Source organism: Leuresthes tenuis, unplaced genomic scaffold, assembly GCF_036924035.1.
Source record: "Leuresthes tenuis unplaced genomic scaffold, fLeuTen1.0.hap1 SCAF_14, whole genome shotgun sequence".
Taxonomy (NCBI): domain Eukaryota; kingdom Metazoa; phylum Chordata; class Actinopteri; order Atheriniformes; family Atherinopsidae; genus Leuresthes; species Leuresthes tenuis.
Window position 1 is genome coordinate 6,651,940 of NW_027325368.1, and position 25,505 is coordinate 6,677,444.

The window sequence follows — 25,505 nt, forward strand, 5'->3', positions numbered from 1 at the left end:
TGGTTTTAAAAGTAGCAAAGGATGTATGTAAAAAAATACAAATGTGGAAGAAAAGAAGCAAGCAAAGGGGGCAAAAGAAGCAGAAATAGAGAAGGAAGAAAAATGAACCAAGAGCAAGGGGAGAGGGAGTGTGAGGCGAAGCGACGCGTGGGTGGAGGGGAGACAGAAAGATATGGTGACAAGCAACAAATGACCAAGACAGACAGAGGGAGAGCAAACAAGAGAAAGTCAGTGTGTGTGTGTGTCTGTGTGAGAGACAGACACAGGGGAAGAGGAGCGTGCTCAGTTATGTGCAACGCTGCTTGTGGATGAGCTAGTGTCCAATCAAATCCGATACAGGTCGCCCCTGCAGCTGTCAGTCAAAACCCAATCACCGTGGCAACACCTTTTCTCTGGCACACCCAGCATATCAGCTCCTGCCCCTGTTGAGCCGCCTTCCCCAATCAAACTCAATGAATGTCACACTCCATTCTGTGATACACATTTTTTTCTGCGTGGCCTCATCATGTCAGGTTCAGAAGAATAGCTAAGCTTGTCAAATTCTTTATTGTGTTTCCTTGACGCCCAGCAGCAGGAAGGAGAGGAAGGAATTTATGCACTACAATCTATTATATTTCCTGTCTATTTGATCAGCACAGCCAGGAAGTGCTCAGAGTCGCATCACATTTCTACTCCTCAAGTCATTTAACAAGTTATGGCCTTCAAGGGTGCGCATTTAACGCATTTAAAGCCAAAGACACCCAAATAACTTTGACCTGTTGTATGCAAGACTCAGTAAATGTGCCAGGTTATGGTCAGGTTTTTAGAACAGCAGGAGTTTGTAACAAGATTACAGTAAGCTGTAACTTATTAAGGACAAGGCCTCCTTTTTGTCTGTGTCATAACACTCTGACCTTGTGAGGCAACTTGTGTCTGTATCTGTTTGTTAAGAGTAAAGTTAACTGTTTCTTGAATCTAAGTGACCAATCACATGCAGAGTTTTAAAGGTTTTATTTTACACCAAACTGTGATCTTCCTTTCACATCATTACCACATCATTGTGGTACCTAAAACAAACCAAAGCGTGAGATGAATGAAAGCAGTTAACTAACACACAACTGGAACTGTGGTGTCCCAGGGAGAACCAAGTAAAAAAGCAGTGGCCTCACACTGGAGTCGAATACAAATCTCTCATACGAACGTCCAAGGACTTTGGCTTCCAGGCAACATTTTACTCAGGAGACTGGGTTACTTTTCTTCTGGGGCACAGTTGTTTGTGACTAGAACAAGGTCATAATCGTTTGTTGGGTTTTAAGGTGAAGCAACAACAAATTGTTGAGTAGAAAAAGCATGAAGAAAAAATCTTGGTTTTTTAACTGGTCCTCTGTCCTTTTAACACTATACACGGGATGGGAGAAGTACGACGTTAAAAATCATATGTCCAAGTTTGTGGTCAGTGTGTGAAAATGTTCAAGACATTCTGCCGCTTCTAATTTGAAAATGCTTCAGGCAACCTTTAGTTAACATAGTCTTAATTGACTGATTGTTCTGTCAAAATTTCTGATGTGTTTAACCATCTGACAAAAGAAACAGAAAAACATATGAATGAGAACATTTTTATTGGGAATGCGACTGTGTATACTTACGCTTTACTGTTTTTACAAAATAATGGAACTTTTAAACGTGTGTGGAGCGCCTGCTTCCATTGGAGGCTCGTTGACATACATGCAGAGGGGATTCAACCTCCGCCCCATCACATTCTTGAGGTGTGTTATTCTGGTTTTGAGAGCTTTGATTTGGAATGGTTTTAGTCAGACTAGCATGTTTACATGCATTTCAAAGGTCTGGTTTTGGTCGGATTAACTCAATTAGTTTGCGGTACCATTGCTGTTGTTATTGGCTATTATTTTTGCTAATTAAACTGTATGAAGTATACTTATCATGAAATGTACAGCTGCTAAATTGATGGCAACATTTCTGAAGATAAGGCAATATAGATGGAATACACATTATGTCATATGTGCTGAGGGTTAGGCTTGAATATTCACATGAGAAGTTTTAAGTTGTTATTTTCCAGGACTTTAGAACCAAGTGAGGCTGTTTGTACCTGATTAACAGGAACTGAGTGCAGCTCTTTCTTCTGGCAGTGAATGATGCCCTTGTCAACAGTGAACATGTCACGATGAATTCTACCTGCGAGCAACCTGTGGGTGTGCGCTCCGGCGAAAGCCACAGATCATAATGCTTTCTGCACCGGTTACAGGCATAAATACTGTATATATAACTTATGCAACTGCTTTAGGACAATTACAGATGCGTTTGGCTATAGACATGTAGTCTATTCTAACTGCTAATTCTAATCTCCTAGTCTAACTGCTCAGCAACACTCCTACAGCAGACAAACTGACAAAAAGTAGCAAAACGAAAGGTTTCAGAAGACAGCGATAAATGACTTTGCACAGCAGAGAGGAGCACCTTTAACGTAAGTTGAAGTTTTATTCTGGTCTTGATGCAGTCAGCTGCATGTTTGCTGACTCTGATCTCACCTCTGACAGGTACTGTCACTCAGTAGGATTTTATCTGAGGTGGTGCCCCCACACCAGATCTTGTCACACAGCTGCTGGTTTGTTTTCTTAGTTTCTTTTAGGCGTAAAACATGTTGACGTTGGATGTTTAGAAGTAGCAATTTTTTTCATTCTCTGCTGAATTTACCTTATGTTGGTGTGATGTGAGACTGAAGCGTTTGGCAATGGGCCTCTGCTACCTGATATGCTTTCACTGGTGTGTGAAAACGATCAAATAAATTAGGCTATGCACTAAAAACATTATTATTTTTCTTTTATCACAATTTTTAGTATCTTGATTGTTAGTAAAATATAGATAAATGCAGAAGTGTACATGGATAAACTCAAATTGCTGTGAAACCCATGTTCCTGTAATTTAAATCACTCCATAATACTACACGTGATCCAAATAAAAAGGAGAATTCAGAGGAGATCACTAAAAAAGTGAGAAATGAATGTGAACTAGTTCATTTTGGGACTGAATTTAGTTCACAATTTCAAACAGTGAATTATGAACATGAACCTGTTCAGTTTTAATCCACCTGAACTGAACTTTTAACTACGTCGTTTGAAGTGTAAACTTGCACAACACTGAGAAAAATCTCTCTCTGGCAGCCAAACGCTCCACTTCCTTTCCCAGCTAACCACTGATTTTCTCCTTTGGATGGTTAGTGTATGATGGTAAGTGGCAGCATCAGAGCTTTTTTGCTGAAAAGAGCTGCCTGATGTGTCACTGCTGGGAACGGATTGAATCAAAACTGCTTGACTGCAGGCTCCAAAACCACGAGCTAAAATAAAACCTGAAAGACCCTGTGCAGCTGAAGAGCACTGCAATGTTAGGTGGTTAATCATGTCATCCCCTGTTAATACAAAAACAGGGAGAAGAGTAGCTTCGGTGAGTGCCACAGGCTGGGTAGAGAAGAGAAAACGTAATGAAATATAGACTCATCTGGATGTGGGCAACATAGAATGATAGCCTCTAACATTTATATAAATACCGCTATCTATTGACATAACACTTTTGCTTAAGTATGTTTTGAGTTAAAAAGATTTTATTAGCATAATTCAACAGATCCTATATTAATGATAGAAATAGAAATGAAAGAAACACCCAAAAACTAATTCCTTGTGATGATAATGATTACAACTGGGCGACCCATAATTGCAGTAAATGATGTCTTCAAGCTAAATGTTATCATTAATATTGTATTGTGTTTACTCATGCATGCCAACTTAATTGAAATGTTTCCACCTTAGGAGAGCTTAAAGGCATAAATAAAACAGAAAATTTAGACATGAATGATGAGGATTATCTGCATGTTCTGACCTTTCTGCTGAAACTGCCTGCTCTATAACAGAAATGGACTTTTGAGCATTATATTCAATAACAGAACACGAGCTACAGCCTGTAAATGTAAAAGTTAATTGTTCAGTTAATTGCTTATTATCTTGCATTTGAAAGCAGTGTAATACAACAGCTGATTACATTTTATTGCAGGTAACCAGACCATGTAGCAAATAACAGTGATGATGCCCTTGTTTTAAATACTTAATGGTTGAATAATCTTTTGTTCCCCTCAGGACAGCTGACTTAGCACACAAGCTCCTCTTTAGTATAAATATGCATAAAATTAAACACACTCAAAACTTTGACTTTGCTCAACAGCAAGTGTCAAGGGATTAGATTGTGTTTTTCATCAGCTTTCAGATAGTTTGAGAATGTTTTCCAGCAGCAACAAAAGATTTACAGCTCAAAATCATCCAGCTGAATTTTTAAATATTGGTATTTAGAAGCTTGGCCTAACAGCTGCTGGCTATAACAGCTAGAGGGAAAGTGCTTAATAAATTAAAGCCATGAATCTTTAGATTGCACTTGCTAAGATTTTTTTAAAAACATTTTGTAGAGCTATTAATCAGTCCAAGACTCTCAGGTCTGTCCCTGATTCAGACTCCCTGTCATTGTAATTACTGTACAGCGCTTAAGGACTTGTGCATTTACATAATTGATTCTTTTATCAAGGCACATCTCACTATCTCTCTCACATACAATCTGTTACGCAGAATGGATTTTTTAACACGGCCAGATTTGACATGCCGATCTTGATTCTGTTGGCTTCTTCTCCTTGCATCTCTTTTTAGTCTCTTCTTCAAACTCCTTTCTCTCGTTTTACTATCATTCTGTCATTTTTTAAGCATCAGTAGCAACAACTTTCACCTCTGTCCACCTCCCTCAGTCCCTTTTCTGTTTTCCTTCTATAATAGCAATCTCTCTCTTTTATTTGCCTTCACTCGCTCTCAGCTGCAGCGTTTATCTTTTCCTCTCCTCTACTAAATCACTCCAGTCTGACCATTCCTTTTCTTTCCTTTTCAGCCTCAATCTCACAATCAATCATTTAATCTTTTCTTTCTAGTAATTACATACTCTTTTTTTTGCAAATTGTGCACAGCAAGCACAGTTCAGCTCAAGATTCTTATTCCATCTGTGTCTCAATTTCTCCGGTCTCAGGCCTTCTAACTACTTCTGGGAAAAGAAGGATGGAGAGCTCCCCCCGCTGGCTAAACCTGACGGGGCTGTCTTGCATTTCTCGATGCTCAACAAAACAGACAATGGCGTCTACCTCTGCCACGCTGAGAACGACATTGGCAAAAGCAAGGGGGAGTACACACTTCTGGTGCAAGGTAAGAGGAAACAGCAGAAGGAGAGAAGTTCAAATTCGGGGAAGTGATGGAGGAGAGGGTTTAATGTAGAGAAAGGGTTCTTCTTTTGTTTCTTCATCACGTTTTTTAATTTCTTCAGTCGTTTCTTGTGGCTTTGCTTGTACTTCCATCTTTTTTCTCTTCTGATTTTCTTTCATTTCTTTCCTCTTATTTTTTTCATCTCATTTGTTTTCTCATCCAACCGCGCCACCATAACCACCAACCGCTTTCGCACATTATTGCGCCTCTTTCCCTTTGCTTTGATGTGTCCCGTTCATTCAATCCGTGGCCGTTTTTTGCGCTTTGCTCGCCCGTTTCTCTTCCTCCCGTCCCACACAAAGTTCCCACTGACCCAGGCTCCCCAGAAGCCACCTTCCCCTCGCTTGATTCTCCAAATTCCTCATCTTTTCCGCCCTCATCCTCCTCCCTTCCTGATGTCTTCTATGGCTCAGGCTCTGACCCCACTGACTTCATCTTTACTTCCTCCCCCTCCTCCTCTCCCTCCCCCTCTTCAACGGATGTCGTCTCAACCACCATCTCCTCCTCCTCCACCGCCACCACCCTCTCCAATGCCCTCTTCCCTGATCTACCATTTACTCCTGAATCCTCCTCATCCTCTCCAACTCCTCCTACTTCCATAATGAGTATCTCCCCTTCCACTGGCACCCCCTCCCACTCCTCCCTCACACCCTCAGTTTCAGTCCGGCTGAATGGAGTTTACACTTTCACAGGTAAAACCAGTTACACACTTGCACACACTCAGGCAGCTTAGTAATGGAGTGGAAAAAGAAAAACCATTAAAGTTACTGCTTTGTTATTTTCTCCTTCAATACACAGATTGTGTAGCTGTCAAAGATAGTTGGAGTTTGTTTTTCAAATTTACGCATACACATGCAAGCACACACCTAAAGTCTGGAGAGAAATGGACAGAATGGTATTCATATGGCTGTGTCACAGCTGTTTCATGTTTTTTTTCTTGTTTTCCTCTTTCCTGTTGATAATCCCAAAACTTCAACCCCATCCTCTTATCCACGCCTCCATTCACCCATCCATGCATCCATCCATCTAAACATTCAACAATCCATCTACTCATCCACTTGAGAAGATGAGGCAGACAACATTGCAGGTATAACTTTTCCACCAGTCACCTTTCTTTATGACTCTGTCGTTCTGAATTTTCCTCCACGTGTCTGTGCTTCTGATTGTCTGTAGTTCTCTCTGTTTTTGTCTGTCTTACATACAAGAGGAAAAAGAAAGTCTTGGGGACCCTTTGAACTCCTGAGCAGAGGGATGAATATTTCATACTTCCACCCACACAACACTTTTTATTGCCCTGACATGCACAAACCGCCTCCAAACAGTCACACATTTCTAAATGTTACATTCACTCACAGCACACACTTATATATCCTAAAACACGCACAATATCATGACCCCCTAAGTGGTACAGTGTTTCTGTGTGTGTGTGTGTGTGTGTGTGTGTGCGTGTCAGTGTACTAGGGGAGGAGGGGGTCAGGTTGTTTGGTCTTTTCTGCTTTCCTTTGATGCTGACAGCAGGATTTATTGGCTCATTCTCATTCTTGCCTCGTCAGCATGCCCCTCTCACCTCAGCGTTGGTCAGCCAGAGTGTGTGTTCGACTTTTCTGTGCATGTCTGTAATTCTGCCTCTTCTTTTCTCTTTATTCTCCTGTTCTCTGTTGTCTTCAACTGGCCCCAGTTAGCTGTTGTCGGCCCCTTCACTTGTCTAAGTGGCCGAGCTGTTACTTCTTCCTGCAAAATTGGCCACTCACCACATCATTTGGTGTCTCAGCTGGTTGAAATGTGTTCCTTTCTTCTGTCTGGTTTCAGTTTTGTTTACATCTGTGGTTGTCAGCGGCTTTTGTTGTGCCTTTGTGTCTCTTTTCTGTAATCTGATTGGGTGTGAAAGCTAGCCTTTTCATCCTCTGGTTGAATTCTTGCCCTCCTCATTGGTTTGACCCCCTGAATGCTCGCCAAGTGGAAGTTAGTCTCTCTTTTAATCAGCTTTTTTTGTATGAGAAGTTCTGCTTTTGAGTTGTTCCTATCTGAGTGACTTTGATGCTGACACCCAATATTTGATAAGGTCTGGAAAGACAGGCGAAATTAATTATGCATCAAATTATTTAAGCTCAAATTGATATCTTCTGTAAAGAGCAAGTGGCTGAAGTGGTTGACGTGATGGGAAAAAAATAGCTAAAAAAAATCGAATCTTTGTTGTTGGGTGAAAAAGCTGCAGAATGAATTGTTCGCTTAAAGTTTAAAAGTTAAAAAAAACAAAACAACATAAACAAATTTATTTTGAGTACATGTACCGCATGTTACTGGGCAAACTATATAGAAATGAGCCAAGAATTATATCAGTACATTTTTGTTACACTTTGATGGGATTTCTGCAACATTTAATGAAATATTTTTAACTAAGAAGCCAGTTCATATCTTAAATTCAGTCTTTACAATCTTTATATTTACTATAGAAAATTATTCCAGAGTACAGAGCTTTTAAAAGGTTAGCGGCACTTAAACAAACAATATGCCTTCTGATGAGTGTTTTGGCAGTTTCATCACCTCACTATTATGTCACATGTCATACGATTATTAATCAAAGATGCTCAAATTGATCTGAATTGTATCCAATTGCTCAAAAAAAGGTTGCTTCTTCCACAAGGAAAGTAGTCATGGCCTGATAAAGATTTAACTACTAAACAGCCTCTAGCATAAACAACAAAGAGAGCAAAGCCTGTGTCACATGATCCATATTGAATTAACCACTGGTGGTGATGCTAGATTTGATTAGCTTTGCTGCAGTAGCAACAACTTCACCTACTTCCACGTTGCACAGTGAGAGTAGAAGTCTAAAGAGGTCAGAACTCCAGCAGCACTTATAGCACAGAGCAACTTTTCTGTTTTTAGCAACTCATTTCAGCTTGTCACCTTCTTTAGATCACCCCGATGAAGGCCACAAACTAAAATGTATTGGTCAAACAGTAAAGTTGTTCTACACTTCAAGTGTTGCTGGAGCTCTGACCTCTTTTTCCTTTTTTGTTAAAGAGCTCACCGGTCACAAATGTGGGTGTTTGTGTCATAGTTACCAAAAATGTCAGTTTCTGCATATTAAACCAAAAGAGCAGCACAGAAGTTATTAGAATTACAACACAGTTCATAGTGTGTTACGGCCCTTGACCTTGGAAGACATGGTGCAGCCTCCCTCTATGCAGATTTTAGAGTTTCTAAAAGTAGTGTGCACACTGAGCAAAAATGTGGTAAATGATGTATCTAAACATTAGAACAGATGAGTGTGCATGTACCCTTTCTGTAGCATGACCATTACACTGAGCACTGTATATAAAAAGATAAATGTAGCCACCAGCACATCACCCACTGGTTTGTGGACTATCCAGAACATGCAAGACCCACACCTGTGCTGTGTAATGACTTTTTTGTTTAACAATGTTCCTTAACTGGAAAAAAAATACTTTATACCACTAAATTAATCTGTTTGTCAAATTTCACATGAAATAAAATAGAAAGAACCAAAGAATATCAGTCTTCAAAACAATTTTGATTATTTTCTATTCTATACCTTTAAGACAAAGGTTTATCTGTTTGTTAAAGTTCACAAATACCATACTGTGTTGCCAAAAGTGTCCCAAAAATAACAAAGATGCATAGCTAGATTAAAATTGGTATTAAATTCAACCTCCAAAACTGAACCTGAGTCCCTGAAAGTCTGGGAAAGTCTGGGACCCTGGTGCAGTTTTCTGAATTCCCTGGTTGGTGATCCAAGATAGAGTTGTTTTTTACAGTTTAGTTCATAGAGGAGGCAAGAGTCATTCAGTTTTAGTGAAGAGAATTAAAGGATTTCACCCAACATCAAGACTAAGTGTGTTCCCACAAGGATCTTTCAAGTGAGCGAGACTTGGTCTGTAAACTTCACAATCCTGTTGCAAGTAAGGCACAATTTTTAATGGAGGGTGACGAAATGGCCTCTTTACTTTCGCCTGGCTTTTACATCCCTGTCTGTCTTCTGAGGGTTTGCTGCTGTGGGTGTTATATGCTGATGTGTCTTCTTTGCTCCCCTGTTCTTTTCTTTTCTTTTTGCCTTCTCTCTGTCACTCTCCTCATTATTCTCTCTCTCTGTTTCCACTGCCTTTCATCATCCATCTCCCATTTTCACCAATATCCATCCACCAACTTCTTCCTCTTCTATGTTTTGGATCTCTGTCCCTCTTTCCCCTTATTTTTCACTATTTCTTTCTCATCTACTCCCATTCTCTTATCTTTGCTTTCCTTCTCACATTTCTCTCTCTCCGGTCCTGACCCTCTCCTCTTCTCTTGATCCCGCCGCCCAATCTTTGAAGACCCCACAGCCATGTCGACGTCTTCAGGGGTGGACCACGCCGTGATCGGAGGGGTGGTAGCTGTCATCGTCTTCATCATGCTTTGCCTCCTTATCGTCCTCGGCAGATACCTCATCAGACACAAAGGTCGCCAGCTCGCACAAACACATGAAGACACACTCATGCATGCATGTATGAGACACACACAGTCATAAATATAGATGCATATGCACTAAGACTGCAGCAAACAACTACAAACATGCACAGCAAAGAAATGCATCTGCAACATATTTCTGTTACATATCCAGATGCAGGACTCAAATCAATGTGATGAAAATTGAACTGCTTTTTGTCCAAAACAGGTTGCAAACTTAATCGGTCGTTTCAGTGCGGTGGTGTCAGCAAATGTAGCTTTGTATACTCACTCTCATTTAGATCTCAAAATGCAACTTTTATTACATAAAAAAAGATGATTAATTGAATTCAAGCTTCCCAGCTTTAGTGGGGGCCATTTAAAGGTGTTATTTCAGCACCTGTATGGTACAGTACAGTAACCCAACACCACTTGCAGACAGATTCAGCTCCTAACTTCAGGGCTTCAAGCTGGTCCAGAATATTGAACATGACGGCCTAGTAGTTGGTGTTCACAGGTGTCAGATCTGTTAAGGCTCATGTCCGTGTCACTGCACTCGTGATTCCCTCTGGCTGGTTTAAACGCCTGTACTCAGGTGCCCTCATATGTTAGTCGGTGCATATTGTTCTCAGCTGTGGCATCCAAGAGCAACTCATAAACAAAACTGACAAAGGCTGTGCTTTCAGTATATTTGACACAACGCTGTGATTTCTAAGATTTTCATTAAAAGATTTTACTTAAAGTTCGAATCACAACAAGTATGCAACTGTATTCGTATCATGTTAAGCATTTTATCAACCCTTCTGCTGGTTATTGGCTGATCATTTACAAGCTGAAGCTAAGCAACCCACAAACATATCAGTCGCTATTGGAATTTCTTCTGGAACGTGTCTAGATTCTCACCGTCATAATAAATAATTAGCATTTGCAATAGGACAGAGTTTTCTTGAGGAGAGGCTATATAACTGCATCACATTTCATCAAGTTAGTGCACTCATACACATAAAGTTCTCAAAATCCTGTGTTCACATGGAAATGATACAGAACAGTAGCAAGGAGATTACAGGAAAGTAGTATCAATATTTCCAGGAAGTATAAACCCAGTTTACTTCACTAATGAGAAAAATCTAGAATGTGAGAAAAAAGCATTTTTTTCTTCTTGGCTTGAAAACAAGCTACTGATCCAGTCATTTGTTTGCTTTTGCTTAGCTATACTGTTAAAGGTGTTTGACATTACTAATGTAATACTGCCTACAGGTGTACCCGCTTCATGTATGCCCACTTGATATTAGATGATCAATTATCTTCACAAAGGTCAACCTCCTAGCTCCAGTAAAAGTTTCTAAGTTGAATGTAAAATAAGAGGATTTTAGCATCGCTGCGCCAGAAAAAAAGATCAATATTAGGGTTGGTTTTTTTTCCAGAAAGGTAGTCAGTTTGTCACTGTCAGTGGGACTCCTGGTAACAGAGAAAATGGAGGAGAAGCTTCTGACATATGGGAAAACAACTGCCTCCTTTTTTTAACACAAACCATGATTAACAGAGTGCTCTGGGTGTCATAACCTCCTAAGACCCAAGCTTTGATTTCGTATGCTTTTTTAATTTCTTCCAGGTATTTGGGATGAATGAGCTCCTGATAAGTATAAAACCTGAGCATGGCTTTTGAAGATTAAATATTCTTTTAGAAATTTTTTTTTAGAAGGTTAATATAGTCAAACGAAAACAGATATGTTGCTGTATGCTGGGTTTAGTGCCACTGAAGAACATTGTGATTGGTTTACAGAAACACAAACAACTCTCTCATAATCATAATGTGAGGGCGGTGCAGCCATACCACCACTGAAACAGCTCTGTGTAGATTGATCTAACATTCGAGGTTGAATAACACTGAAAAAGCTTTTAAAGCTTTCTTACTTTGGCTACGTATGATATAATCTCAGATCAAAAGGTTTTTGATTACTTCATTTTACATGAAACAGGGCCCAACGTCATATGAAAATATAGTCATAGAAATCCTGTTTTATATGTAGCCTGTATGTCTAAAAACAAACACTTTGCTGCAACATTTTGCCTTGTTCAATCTATCTTCTGGATTATAAAAAAAGCCAATCAGTATCAGTGAGAAGCCGGGTTTCTTTACCCTAATTTTCTCCATTTGTGACCTCGACTTAAAGAAAACAATATGACAGTAATTTAACCATTTCAAAAGCAAAAGATAAAAAGATAAAAAAGTTTCCGAAAACATGTGAAGTAATGGTGGCTAAATGGAACATATTGACCCTGAACTGATAAAATTCTCTGTCCTGTTGGCTTTGAACACTTCCAGTGGTTGACTTTTATTGCCTTGACAATATTATTTCTCCTCCCTTTCCCTTCTGACTTGTGCTCACTGGGCCTCTTGTTTTTTTTCTCATACCACAGGAACATATTTGACCCACGAAGCCAAGGGCTCAGACGACGCCCCTGATGCTGACACAGCTATCATCAACGCAGAGGGAGGCCACTCCGGAGCAGAAGACAAGAAGGAGTACTTCATCTAGATAGAGGACTGGAGGAGTGGTGGAGGAAAGGAACTGAGGAGGAGGAGGAGGGGGAGAAATTGGAGGATGTAAAAGTAGAAGATAGGCAAAGAGTGAAGGAAAAAAATCTCCATTTGTTTTCACAGAGCTTCAGTTCTTCACTCTGTTGGAGGGATAGTGGGAGGGAAAGGGGGGGATGAACTGTGGGCGGTTTCAATCGATGAGTTGGGCTTCAACTTCCCTCTTTGCATTGATACAGGGCAGTGAGGTTCGGATGAACTGAAGTTATACACACACAGAAACATACATGCATACATGAGTCAGTTTGAGGGAAATCTATTTTCACACAGACTCGAATGCTCGTAGACGCTCAGATTAACAAACATGAGCTTCCTACTAACCTCTCTGTTCTGACACTTTTACACATCTACAAAAATGCATCCTATTTTTAACTGTCAGCGGAGTGCAAAAGCTAAATTGTAAGACACATTCCGACATGTTTAGATGATGCATCACTCGTCAAACCTCCGCAACCTGTCTCCTCAACATTTCAACCAACCTGGTCTGTCTTTCCACCTTCCTGTCCTCATTCTTTCCATCAAAACAAGAAAGAATCCCCCTGTAAACATCCTCCTGGCAGAGAAATCCATCTAAACAAAATTATTACTGGCGAACATAATCTCCTTCCATCACTTTTTAATCTTTTTAAGCCATCAAACCTCTTCCTGCGTCCTCACAAAAACCCTGATATGAATCAGTATTTTTTCCCATAAGAGGCCACAATGAAACATGCAACAACAACGCAAAATAGCATTCCCACCTTTCGCTACCAAGCCGAGGGGCTCCAGTATACATATATAAATATATATATAAATATATATATAGAATTATATAGCATTCTTTTTACTTGACAGAAATGTTTGATGTGCTGTAAATACACTCTCTGTCCTGTTTCTACCTTTTGTCTCTCCGACTTCTTTCCACATCTCCGTCTCTCCTCTGTCATACAGTCTGTTACTGCATTACAGTAACTTATATACTCCAAAAAAAAAAAAAAAGCCTGCCTGTTTTTATTACTTGCGTGGAAATGCAGAGTTGAAAATATCACTATCTGGGGAAAAAAAAAGTAAAAATAACAACTATGATGTTGCGATGAAAACTAACCTTAACTGCAAATATTTGTATGAAGAATGTTTCCTTCTGTTTTCTTTTGTTCCTTTTTGGTTTGGGGGACTTATGAGAGGTTTTGTCAGTGTATTACTGTCAGTATTAACGGTTTACAGTGTCTGTTGATTTGTAAGTGCAGGAGTCTGCAAATCTAATTTCCAACTTGTGTTTTGATTTTTAAGTTTTTAGGTTTAGTGTTAATTTTTTCCCTCTTTTCGTGTGCGCTGTGCCCAGTGCCGCTGGTTTCTCCCTGCTTTGTCAGCCCTCCGCTCCCAAACAGTAATCTGTAGCAAAATCTCAGTCAAACACGGCTTCGAAAGGTGTTCGAGTGTTTGATGGAGTTTCTCTGGGGCTCCACTGCCCAGTGCTTGATGTGGCGTTCCCTCCACCTGGCCCTGCTGAACTCAACTTTCACCTTCACTATATTTCTTGCTGCAGCAGAATGCTTGTCTTGGTGAAGCCGCCTGCGTTAAATTCACTGAGTGGAGGCATTATGGGTTTCCTCTAAGAAGCTGGCACGTTTGCTGCTTTGAGGAGGGTATGTGCTTCCTGTTTTCCCATACAGGGCTGAACAGGACTGCCTACATGCATTAAAACAGACTTCCCCGCAGAATAAACATTCTGTTGTTGTTTCTTGTGCGTTATCGCAAGCAGGACTTATTCACCAGCTTAGCAAAACGTTCCCATAAATGAACGGTATTTTATTAAGGTTGGGAGTTTTCCTTGGCAAGCGCCACTTGGCCCAGTCGTGGAAATTGATTGCAATCAAACTAAGAGGTTGTGGGCTGCAGACTGTACACATGCCAAGGTTTGGTTTTGTGGGCAGAGTGCCGAGCTGGAGTCTGGGCCACGCTAACTCTGAAGAAAGTCATTTAGGATCTTAAATGTCCTCCTTTCTTTTCTCCCTCTGCTCCAAGTGTCCATTTGTTTTCATACTTTAATCAATCAACCCGTCTACGTCCTGATCCACCTTCACCTCGTCTCTCCTCCTCTCATCACTCCTTCCCCGCTCCATCCCCGATCGATGTCTGACTCTCCTTGCTGGTCTTTGTCTAACTCAGAAGCCCGTGTAGACGTACAGTAGAAGTAGCGTCTGTCTCTAGATGTGTGCTGATGGCTGTCTGCAGCACTGTGAGAGTGTTTTGGAGAGGAATCCTTTGCTGTTGTTAGTCTACCCATAGACAGGGATGTCTGTGATAGTTTTTGTTCACCTTTATTGGGAATGTTCAGGGACTGTGTTTTCTGCACCTTCCTCCACTTTGTCATTAACTGCTACCAAGCTGGCTGCTTTGAAAGAAAGTGGCCCAGCTATGAGGTCTATAAGCTAGCTACACCATACTGGGTAATGGGACCTGAAGCAAGGTCAGCTGTTGTTTTTCTTCTTAGAGCTGTCAGCTGGAATACTTGGTGTCTAACTTGATGCTGGTGTTATTTTAAACAGTTCTGTCAGGGTGCTTGGCTCGTGTGCAGTGGTTCAAACTTTCACCTCACAGCAAGATGGTTCTGGTTTGAACCTGCTGGTCAGCAGGGGCCTTTCTGTGTGGAGTTTGGATATTCTCACTGTGCCTGCGCTGATCTCCTCCAGGTGCTTCATCTGCAACTCCACTTTGGTTAATTGGTGATACTGAACTGGCTGGAGGTGTGTGTGAGAGCATGCACGCTTGTCTGTCTTTGTGTGAACCCTGCAATGGCGGCCGATTTAGGATGTGCCATGTCTCTCCCTCTGACAACTGGAATCGGCTGCATCCCGACATCCACCTGTGGCGGGATAAAGAAAATGTAGTTGATAAATGTGTTTAACATTTTAAACAATTCACAACACTGTTTATCTCATCCACAACTTTTCACTGCTATCATGTCTGCAGATCAGAGGATTATCTTTGTTTCACAGAGCTAGTTGTACACTTTGGAGATGTTAGCATTAAACTGTATTTAGCCTCAGTCTAATTCTGTAAATGGAGAAAGGAAAACCTGCCTCATACTCAACAAAGTGTAGTGTCTTAAAAACTAATGGACCTGTATTTGCCTGTAATTTATCGTCCTGTCCTTCGTCTTAGTTAATGTGCTAGCATGTAGCTTGCATGAGAAACAGTTGGAAACTGTAGATAGTGTTGGAGATAAGAAGTGTTGACAAGCCTCTCCCCTGAGACAAGAGCAGCGGTCTGCCCAGCTGACCTTCCTGCTGTCCTCTGATCTGCAAACACAATGTGGCCCAGTTAAATCTGCCTCAGCACTGCAGTCCTCATAAAACCATCAAGGAGACCAACAAAGTAGAGCTCATTGTGCTTTTTCCCAACACTGCTACATGAAAACCACACATGGGTGTAGTTGTGTTGAATGGGGACGTGCAGTCAGTCTTTTTTATTGCTCATTCACTGCAGTAATGACCAGCTGGCACCAGATGCCAGCAAAACAACAGCTTTTCTTCTCCCTCTTCAGTCAGTTTGAGCTGTGCTGCCCCTCCACCTGACTCACCAACTCCTCTTCAGGCAGTCGCACACTAGCTGCCGCACGTCTTTTCTTTTTTGTAGATTAAGCAATTAGATTTTTAAATTATGTTTTTTTTTCAAGGTGTGCATAATTTTCAGCGTGTTGCTTTCAATTAAATTGATAATCATTTCCTTTTCTTGAATTAGATTCTCCAAAACTTGAATGTTAGGATTTTAGTTTTTGCATATTTTATTGTTTCAACAACCATTTTTATATATTTTCATGTATATAGTGTTGCCTTTACTGGAAACTCTTACATGCGCACCCATACACACTTTGCACACACACTTTGGGTGCATACACATGCACACACATATGTGGATATGCACAGCAGACGTGGTGTCTGTTACTATGGTGTATTTGTACATATGTGTGTGTTTGTGTATGAGTGTGAGGCGTGTATTAAATGACCCAAACAAACTCCGGAAACACTCTTAACGTGTGTTGCGTTCACAAAAATGTTTTTATTTCGATGACTGAAATAAAAAAAGTCTTATTTGTTTTTATTTTTTGGATGAAAAGTCTTCCTTTTGAGTAAATATCCATATCACATGGGAATAGTGCTGTCATGTATGTTCATTTGTACTATGGCAGATGATGTCATCAATGCAAGGCCCTGCCACATGCTGTGGCGGGTTTGGTGTATGTTGGCTGTTATGTTCGTAGAGTATTTGCTTTTGTTTTTTTGGGTTATTTTTTTAGAATACTGTTCAGTTGTTGACTTCAATAAACATGCATTTGGGTTCATTTCACCTGCTTGTCACTGGTTCTTCCTGCATCCCAAGTAATCAAATGGTCCACTAAACATTAAAATGTTCATTCAGAGGGTCAACTTTCTGTCCGAGTTGGCAGTCTCGTGTAGCATTACCTCAGCGTTCACAGCACAGCCACAGAAATTATAGCGTTTCCTCAAATGGCTAGATAATGATGTTAAAAATAAGCATTTTAAACCAAATATGTAACAACTACATAAAAGAATGAGAGTAGCCCATTGTTGGTTTACCCCTTAAGAATGTTTAGAAAAAAAAACTTTCTTTGATTATGCCATTTTGTTTAGAAATAAAAGATAAAGAAGATTTTTTTCCATCAAAGTAGCTTATAAATCCAATGTGGTAATGGGAAAGTTATCAAAGCTGCATATTTATGTACTGTGTAGCTAAAGAAAGTGTCCAACAGAGGGCAGTGTGACACAGTGAGTAAAAACCTCTTGTTTTAAGGCATAAGAATCCTTGGATTTCTTGGAAATCTATTGACAGATTTTTTTTATTAAATTGTAGTACATGTTAGAATTGAAATATATCTTCTGACAAAGACCTGTTATTTTGTAATGCTCTATTTCTCTTCCACATGAGAAAACCATGTGTTTTGGGAGACTTGATCTTTCAGTGTGGCTTTCTTCTCTCTTATCTTTCCCCTGCCTCCACCTATTTAGTTTGCAATGTGGTTAGAAGAAAATTGCTACCAAATGTTGATACTGGTAAGGAGGAACAAGTCTTTATCACTGTGTGCAGTCATTTCAGGAAAAAACTAATGCTGATGTTCAGAAATACATTATCAACATTATCCGATATCTTGTCAAATATAAATATCTTGTTAAATTTTACATTTATTTGTAGCTCAAAGGTTGAAAACTCTGATAGGTGGGCTATGCCAAAGCTGACCTCATTCAAGACATGAATTGTAGTTTTTTCTCACCAAATGTGAAAATGCAAGACATCACTGAATTTGCAAACTAAAAGAAATTGGGTTGCTTTAACATATAATGGATATGCAGTATATAACAGAAAATAGGTGTTGTGGTTTAAAGAAAGGCACAAACATAAATGTAAACATGTTATTCAAGGTAAATAAAGAGATTTTGCTATTCTGACAAGCTTAAAAGTCAAAGTTCAACACAGCCTGAACCCTCTCAGACAAGCTTTCTGTCATTTCTTTAAGTAGTCTTCAGGAATAGTTCTCCAGGCTTCTTGAAGGACATCCCAAAGCTCTTCTTTGGATGTTTGCTGCCTTTTGTTCCGTTCTCTGTCAGATGATCCCACACTGCTTCAATAATGTTGAGGTCCGGGCTCTGGGGAGGATTCATCCCTCCATAAGACCTGTTGCCACTGATTTTCAGTCCACTTCTTGTGTCATTTGGCATAGCTCAGCCTTTTCTCCCTGTTTCCCTTCCTTAAGAATGGCTTCTTGACAGCCACCCTTCCATGGAGACCATTTCTGATGAGGCTTGGGCCAACAGTAGATGGATCAGCTGAAGGTCCAGATGCATCTCTCAGGTCCTGTCAGGTCACAGCTGGATTTTTTCCTCTTTCTTAAGGACATCACTTTCAGATACTGATACTAGTTTTTTTAGGCCTGACACTTCTTCTTTTGTCCACCACTTGTTCACTTTCCTAATTTTTTACATGCACACCATGCTGAGATATGCCAAGCTTTCGGCTAATAATTATTTGGGAATCACCTTAAAATACTAAAATCCTGTTTTGTCTGTCAAACTGTGTTATTTTCAACAATCTTTCTGTCTTTTTCACAGGCTGCTGGCAACAAAGTACAAAAAAATCTAATCTAAAATAGTTTCTTTCTTTGTTTAGTTGTCTTTAATGTGTTGACACAACACTGGTACATTGATTGATTTAGTGCCTTTTTAATTTTTGACAACCTTCATAGGTCAGTGTTTTGTGGAAATAAACGAAAACATGTATTCTTTGAAAAAAGTCAGGTATGTGGACTGAACTGAAAGTGACTGCAAAAAGAGCAAATGTCCACAGAAAAACTTTGAAATATTTACAGAATGACTTAAATTGTTCAAGGGCACTTTCTAAGAAAAAAATAGTCTCGGTTTTAATAGTTTCATCAGTTGTACTTGTAATCTTGTTATATGGGACTTTTTCACTGTCATCATCTTGATAACTTTTAAGATTATTCAAATGCAATTCTAAAAATCTCAATATTTTGTGTTTACATTGCACTCAGTCTGTTGAGAACTGAAACAGTTCATGGTTTTGGTGTTCATGCTTAAAGCGCAGTTCTCAGAGCAGCCGCTGCAGCGCCCTCCTCCGCTGTATGGCGTCTAAATCGCATATTTGAAGTGGGAGGCGTGGAGGTGGCGGTGGTACATGAGGGAGGGGGTGTGCGCTGCTGATTGTCTGTTAGAAGGGGGGCCGAGAGGGAGAGAGGAATTCAGCTCTGTTTAAATGGGAATACAGTGTGCAGAGAGCAAAAAGGACACAGACTGAGAAACCCGGAAAAAAAGTGAGGACAGATTTATTTTACGCACGGGAAAAGCAGGGAAGTAGTTGAAGAAAGAAGAAAAGAAGGAGGAGAGAGAAAAAAAGCATGGGATTTGTTTTCCTCTAAATGTGTCTCCTTTCACTCTCATGACTCAAAGAGGATTCCAGCTAAATTCACCCAGTCGGGAGGAATTGATGGTGTCTTTTTGGGGAAGCACAGCCGTGGGGAGGAATCTGAATGCGCTCGGCTGAACCATGTCAGCCTTGTGGATCATAACTTTGGCGATCACTTTGAACCAAGGTGAGTGATAGTTAAATAACCAGAACTGATAAGGAGACCAGCAACGACAGAAAGTTTAGTTTAAAAGCCTAAATTGTTTTCTTTGTTGTTTTCTCAGTTTTTCGGGGTTTTTTTGTGCAGGCGGATGTGCGCTCTGTGGCTCTTTCTGTCTGCGCTGGCAGTTCTTCTATATTGTTCATTTATGTCTGGCACTGAGTCCATGCGCCTGAAAATATTGTTGTGGATTTATGCTGTCCTGGACATCATGATTACGACTCACAGACACCGAAGTGAAAAGGGTCGTTGGGGTGTTCAGGGTCTTTGCTCCACGGGGAAAAGATTAAGAGATTCAGACACAAACGGTTGCATTCGTTTTTCCTCAATTACACGTTCACAGGAGAGATGTGGAGCATCTGCACACGACATTGCTTTGACGTGACCTTTGAAACGCATGAATGGGTAGATTTGGATGACACATACAAACGCAGTGTGGGTCAACACAAGCGCGCGCTCCCTCACGCACACACACGCACTTTGCGCATAACCTGCCAGCTGGGGATGATTGATGAGGCGAGGATCCAGTGCACAGTCTGGTCGCTGTGCTTTAACATGAGTCACACTGGATCAATTTTCAACAGTACACGGATGGGACACGCACGCGCCAGACACGTGCATGCCTTTAGTCTCAGTATTTTGTGTGAGTGTGAGAGACAGTTTGTGTTTAGTGAAACTGGAGAGTAAAGACCAGCGAAAGTGTCCCTAGAGAGAGGAAGTCTGTTTGTGTGTGTGCGTGTGTGTGTTTGTTAGGGCGCGAGAGTAAGAAAGAGCAGTGAATCCTCTTCTTAGCATGCAGGTAGAGTCTCTCGTGCGTGTGCACGTGCGCACGGCCCTGCTGCATACGTTCAGATGCCAAGGAAAATTCATATTTTACCTTAAAGACGGAGACATATTCACTGGACTGGAAAAGAGTCCCATTACTAATATTAATGTTCCTATTTATCGATCACCTTGATAGATCGCCCTCTACACACACCCACACACACACTCACACACACGCACACACACACACAGTCACTCACTCCTTTGCCAAAGACTGGATGTGTGTGTTTGTGTTTATGCGCTCCAAAGACAGAGGTGATTAACTGATGTGGCCTGATGTGAACAGTCCAACCATATATTTGTGTTTTTTTTATGTGCGTGTGTGTGTGTTTTCCGGCGTGTACCTGCCTCAGCACCTGGGTCCTCTGTGCCGCAGGCCGCCGGTGTGATGAACCACAGACGATGATCTGCCGAGACAGACAGTCAAAGGAGCTCCCAGGCTGGAGCTGAGCTGACCACCTGAGTGGAATGTGATAGATACTGTGGGAATAATCCGTCACAATATAAATGTCTGAGATTCAAGATTAGTACAGAATGTATAAGATTAGATCAGTGAACCATGATTCAACTCTGTCAGTCACACAGCACAGAGTAATTGTGGATAATATGGATAATATTGGTTATAAGCTGGATGAAAGAAAGAACAGTCATGAATAAAGTAGATAAGAGCACTGTGATTATTCTTGCTCTGAAAAGAGAACTGAGCAGATGAAAATAAAAAAGGGAAGAAAGGACAAAAGGAGGCAGGTAGGAAGAAGAGAACAAAGTCAGATAAGAAGAAGCAGAGACAAACACAACAAAATAGAACATAAAGGGACATAATGAAGTAAAACAGCAAATAACAGATCAGAAATGCTGCAGAACATAAAAGAACACAACACAAGCCGAACAGCAGAGAGTTGAGCAGGAGACAGACAGAAAGAGAACTGGGCAGAGCAGCAGATCAGTGTCTCCTGCTGAGCTGGTGTAAGCCTGTAAATGTGATCAGTGTGAATCCATCCTCTACATGCAGCAGCTGCAGCCTAATGTGTGTTTAGCCCGGACTCTTCCAGGTGTCTGCTGCCTGCTTTCCACTGCTGACAGCTCAGACTGCCTCTGTCTGAGCAGCCTGATTTACTCCTCAGTCCGGCGGTATGTAGCTTTCTAACACAGACCAACTACATTTCTGTGTGGCTGACCGCACATCTGTGGGCCCCTGTAATTACCGTTCGGCCCTGTGTGTGTGTGTCTGATGTCGCGAGTTGCCGCTGTGCTGCCAGCACCAGTCTGGCCACAGGCGAGGAAGCTTGTTTCTCCGAGTCGATTCTTGAACAGCAATTTTGCTTGAGCTGAACATTTTTGCAGCCTGATCATGCAAGCAAGGCAAGTAAAGTGATTCTTGCACCGCAAGCACCTGTCTCATCTCCCCTCTCTCCTTCACACAAACAACACACATACACTTTCTTTTTTCTCCTGCCCCCCCTATTTTTTTCCTCTCACAAGAATAGAGCAGTGGCTCAGATGTAAGGAGACAAGCCAAAAGACAGAGAGATGGAGGCAGAAAAAGACGAAGAAAGGAAGAGACAGCGGGGCTCACTCCTAATCTGTTGACAAGAGGGGATGTTTGAGGATAAACAGAAGCAGAGCAGGAAAGCTCAGGAAGCAAAGAGAGAAAAAGAAAGGAGCCCTGTTGGCTTCACCAGCGACCCAGCTGGACCATCAATGTTTGATGGTTTACATCAGCAAAAGATTTACACCCAAATTGGGCACCAGGGGCACCCAGGGATCCTCAGAAAGGTCTCTGAAGATATATATTTAGAAGTGATCTGTCAAAAACAACCAGGCTTGCTTTAGATTCTTGAAATGTTTTACCTCAAAAGACTCTCAAAACATCTTAAGGAATCTAAAACAAATGCGTTGAGCTCTCATTACTTTCAGATTAGTCATGAGCTGCATGGCTGTGAGTCTCCACAGACTCTTCCTCATATTGTCGATTCCCTTTGCTACGACTTATTGCAGTAATAGATTGTATGAAGAGCTCTCTACTCTTACGCCCACAAACAGTTGTGTAATTCCTTCCTGAATTATCAAACAACAAAAATACTCCGTGATGGGGATTTGTCATTCAAGTCCTAAATGTTTTTGGCTCTACAGTGTGTAAAGATTTAGTAAAATGTACAACAACACACCAGGATGTTGTATTATTAAGGGAATACAGTGTTTACATGAGACTAAACACGATTTCATCAAATTTCTTTTACAGTACCGCAAAAAAGGAGATTTAGACTTTACCTCATTTAATGCATGTGATACTGGACAGGCTGCGAATGAGGTGAACATTTGATCCACCACTACTCTGTGAAATGCTGTTGTCTTAAAGTAGACAATTATACGGCCTCTCTTCAAGGTTAAACAAACATTAACTTTGTCTAAAAATGTAGCTCCAGCAGTCATTTCATTACAGTTCATACCTAAGCGGTGTCACTTCAGAGGCCTTTTGTTTAAATGAGACAAAAGGTTTGAAGTTTCTCCACTTCTGCTGCAACAAACAGTAATGTGGGGTCATCCAGCAGGGTGCTGCTCTCTGTCTGTCAAATATGTGCATGTCCACATTCATAGATGATCTCCGAACTGATGCAGATATTACTGTTAACCTAAAAAGTTTACAATAGTGAGCATTTTAACTATACAAGTTTGTTCACTTCAAAAAAAGACTTGAAGACATTCGACCACTTAAACTGATCTTTTGTTAGAAAAAGCAGTGTTTGGTCATTTCTTAGTTTGCAGCTGTGTGTCTTCTCACATCTGTAAGCTAGTATCTAAATAATGTCTGTGGCTGTTTTTTTTTTTAAGGGAGACCTGTGAAGATATAGCACATTTTTTCTGATTCATCAAACTTTTTGGACCTATGAATCAACCAAAGGTAGCGGAGAGCCAAACATTTGTGACCAGTCAGTGGATGTGCTGAAAATAATTCAGCTCTGCAGGACAAACAGGTGGTTTATTTATGAAGTTTTTTTAAGTTTTGAAGGTGGAATGTGTACAAATTGAATTCCTATCACTTCTAATATGCTCTTTTAAATCAGTTATGACTTTAGATGGCACAATATAACAACACAGTCTCACTACAGTACGTGCAACAGCAACATCGATCCACAGAAAAAAAATCTTCCAATAGCTCAAAAGCAATAGTATTACTCGTCTCATGCCCTCATTTACATTTAAAAATCTTGACATCCCATTTTGCCTCACAAGAAAGGATCACAAATTCATATTTGACTCTTTTAACCTACCCAAAAACACTTAATAAGAGGGGATGACCAGTACTGTTAATCTGTTAACTGTAATGCAACAAACCAGAGTTTTTGCCTCAGATTCTTTTTACTTGTATCTTTGCTCTCACTCATGATTTGTTCGAGTAAGGGACAAAAACTACATGGTTAGGTGCAGAGATGATAAAAAACACACGATGTGGATGTTGTTACATCACGTGAACGCTAGTATGTAAAAAACAATAGGCAATGAAAGTGTGCCAACTTTTTTTTTTTACGTTTACACAACTGGGAACTTTTCAATTAACTTCTCAATTTTCATTTAATTTTTTAACAATATGTTTTAACTTCAGTGTATCCTGTAAACAGAATATATATCTAATGCTTATCTCTTTTAGAATGTTTTAGAATTGAACAGTTTTGCAGTTCTTTTATCTGTCTCTGATGTTTCCTCATTACAAGTCAGCCACACATTTAAATATGATCGTGTAGGGTGGAGCTTGTGTTTCAAAGCTCTGTTGATTTCTTTCACTGATATTTACTTGCACTTTAGTTCAGTTTAAATGTGAACTTTTTAAATTGGTGAGTTACACCAGAGGCATTGCGCTGGACACAGGCTTGTGACCGGCATTGCCCGATTTGCGGCTTGACTGGCCATATGAAGCTTAAGAATTCAGATTTCTTTCCCATCTTGTGAACGCGTCTTGCCAAACAAAGTCGCGGTAGCGCAGCAGGTCTTTGGTATGAAGTTTCTATTCAGTGAAGAAGATCTACCTATAAATTGTAATATTTGTCAGAATAAGCTTAAGTTAAGAGGCAGCGAAAGGAAAAGCTACGGCACAATAAAACCACGCAGGGGAGGATGGAGGTATGTAGCCTTCAGCTCAGCTGCCACTTAAACAGCGAACTACCCAATTAGGTCCAGCTGTCTACTTTATTAGACCTATGGTAATTTAGCACGATTATCAAGTTTTGAATGGCCGTGCGCACTTGTCTCTTAAAAACAGTGTGACCTGTCAGTCCATGTGTGTGAATCCTGTGTTTGTGTGCTCTGCAGAGTGACTGTTGTCCTGCAAGTTCAGACGACTTCAGGGCTTAAAAAATATGACAAAATGACAAAAACACAGAAATAAATGATTGCAACATCATGACAACTTGTTCAAAGTAAAAAAAAAGAAAAAACTAAAAGCGCTGCTTTTCCAACTTTATTTCATATACAGTATAACCTTAATAACTGAACAGATGAATGAACGATCCGAATGCACCTTGTACATTTGAAACAGAGCATTAAGAAACACATTGAATTACTTTTTCTGTTTTTGTTAGTTTTATTTTCCAACTGCACAATGAGGCACTCTAATGCCAGATGTCCCACATTTTAAAAATAATTACATTATATATAGTAAAATAAGCTCATATAAAGTATTCTGTCAGCTTATGTGACAGAATTGTGGCATTTTTAGATTTGCAGTAAATAAGGCCATGCAATTCCATGCAGTAAAAGCTACTTACTATCACACAAGGAGAGTAAAAGTTATTGTTGGTGTTGTAAAATATTCACACAGATGAATTTTCTGTTAACAAAAAAATGACTAAATTGATGCTGTATGTTGCCAGTTATAGTTCCTAAAGAAAAAACTGAATTGGCCAAAATAACCACTTTGATAACTTTGCAAATCAGAGTTAGTCTAGAAAACTGCAGTCCAAACAAATCAGATACAGATACCTAAATTCCCTGAAGACCAGAAGATCAGCTGCGTCTCTACACAATCCTGAGCACTGAGTCAATTCAGAACCGACAATTCATCCATAAGTTCAATTTTGAGATGAGCAAATAATTTTGGCTCTAGACCAACATATTTTTGAGATAATTGTGTAAACACAAATTTAATTATTACAGCAGGAGTCTGGGTGTATTGCCTCAGGTTTTGAGGCTGATTAGTGAGAGGTATTTACATCTGCTT

General features: G+C 40.3%; 2 protein-coding genes across 4 annotated transcripts in view; both read left to right on the forward strand.

The window, feature by feature from the left end:
* Positions 1 to 16,656, forward strand: part of cadm3 (cell adhesion molecule 3) — a 105,916-nt gene extending 89,260 nt beyond the window's left edge. Inside the window, exons 8-11 of one of the 2 annotated variants that reach the window (XM_072363687.1) lie at positions 5,050 to 5,222; positions 6,346 to 6,366; positions 9,617 to 9,742; positions 12,150 to 16,656. In XM_072363687.1, the coding sequence (XP_072219788.1) occupies positions 5,050 to 5,222; positions 6,346 to 6,366; positions 9,617 to 9,742; positions 12,150 to 12,268 (439 nt within the window). In that variant the 3' untranslated portion in view covers positions 12,269 to 16,656. The remainder of the gene's footprint in view (positions 1 to 5,049; positions 5,223 to 6,345; positions 6,367 to 9,616; positions 9,743 to 12,149) is intronic. The other variant, XM_072363688.1, reaches the window with a different exon arrangement.
* Positions 16,657 to 19,068: 2,412 nt separating this feature from the next.
* Positions 19,069 to 25,505, forward strand: part of kirrel1b (kirre like nephrin family adhesion molecule 1b) — an 89,978-nt gene continuing 83,541 nt past the window's right edge. For both annotated transcript variants that reach the window (XM_072364039.1, XM_072364040.1), the window contains exon 1: positions 19,069 to 19,432. In XM_072364039.1, the coding sequence (XP_072220140.1) occupies positions 19,387 to 19,432 (46 nt within the window). In that variant the 5' untranslated portion in view covers positions 19,069 to 19,386. The remainder of the gene's footprint in view (positions 19,433 to 25,505) is intronic.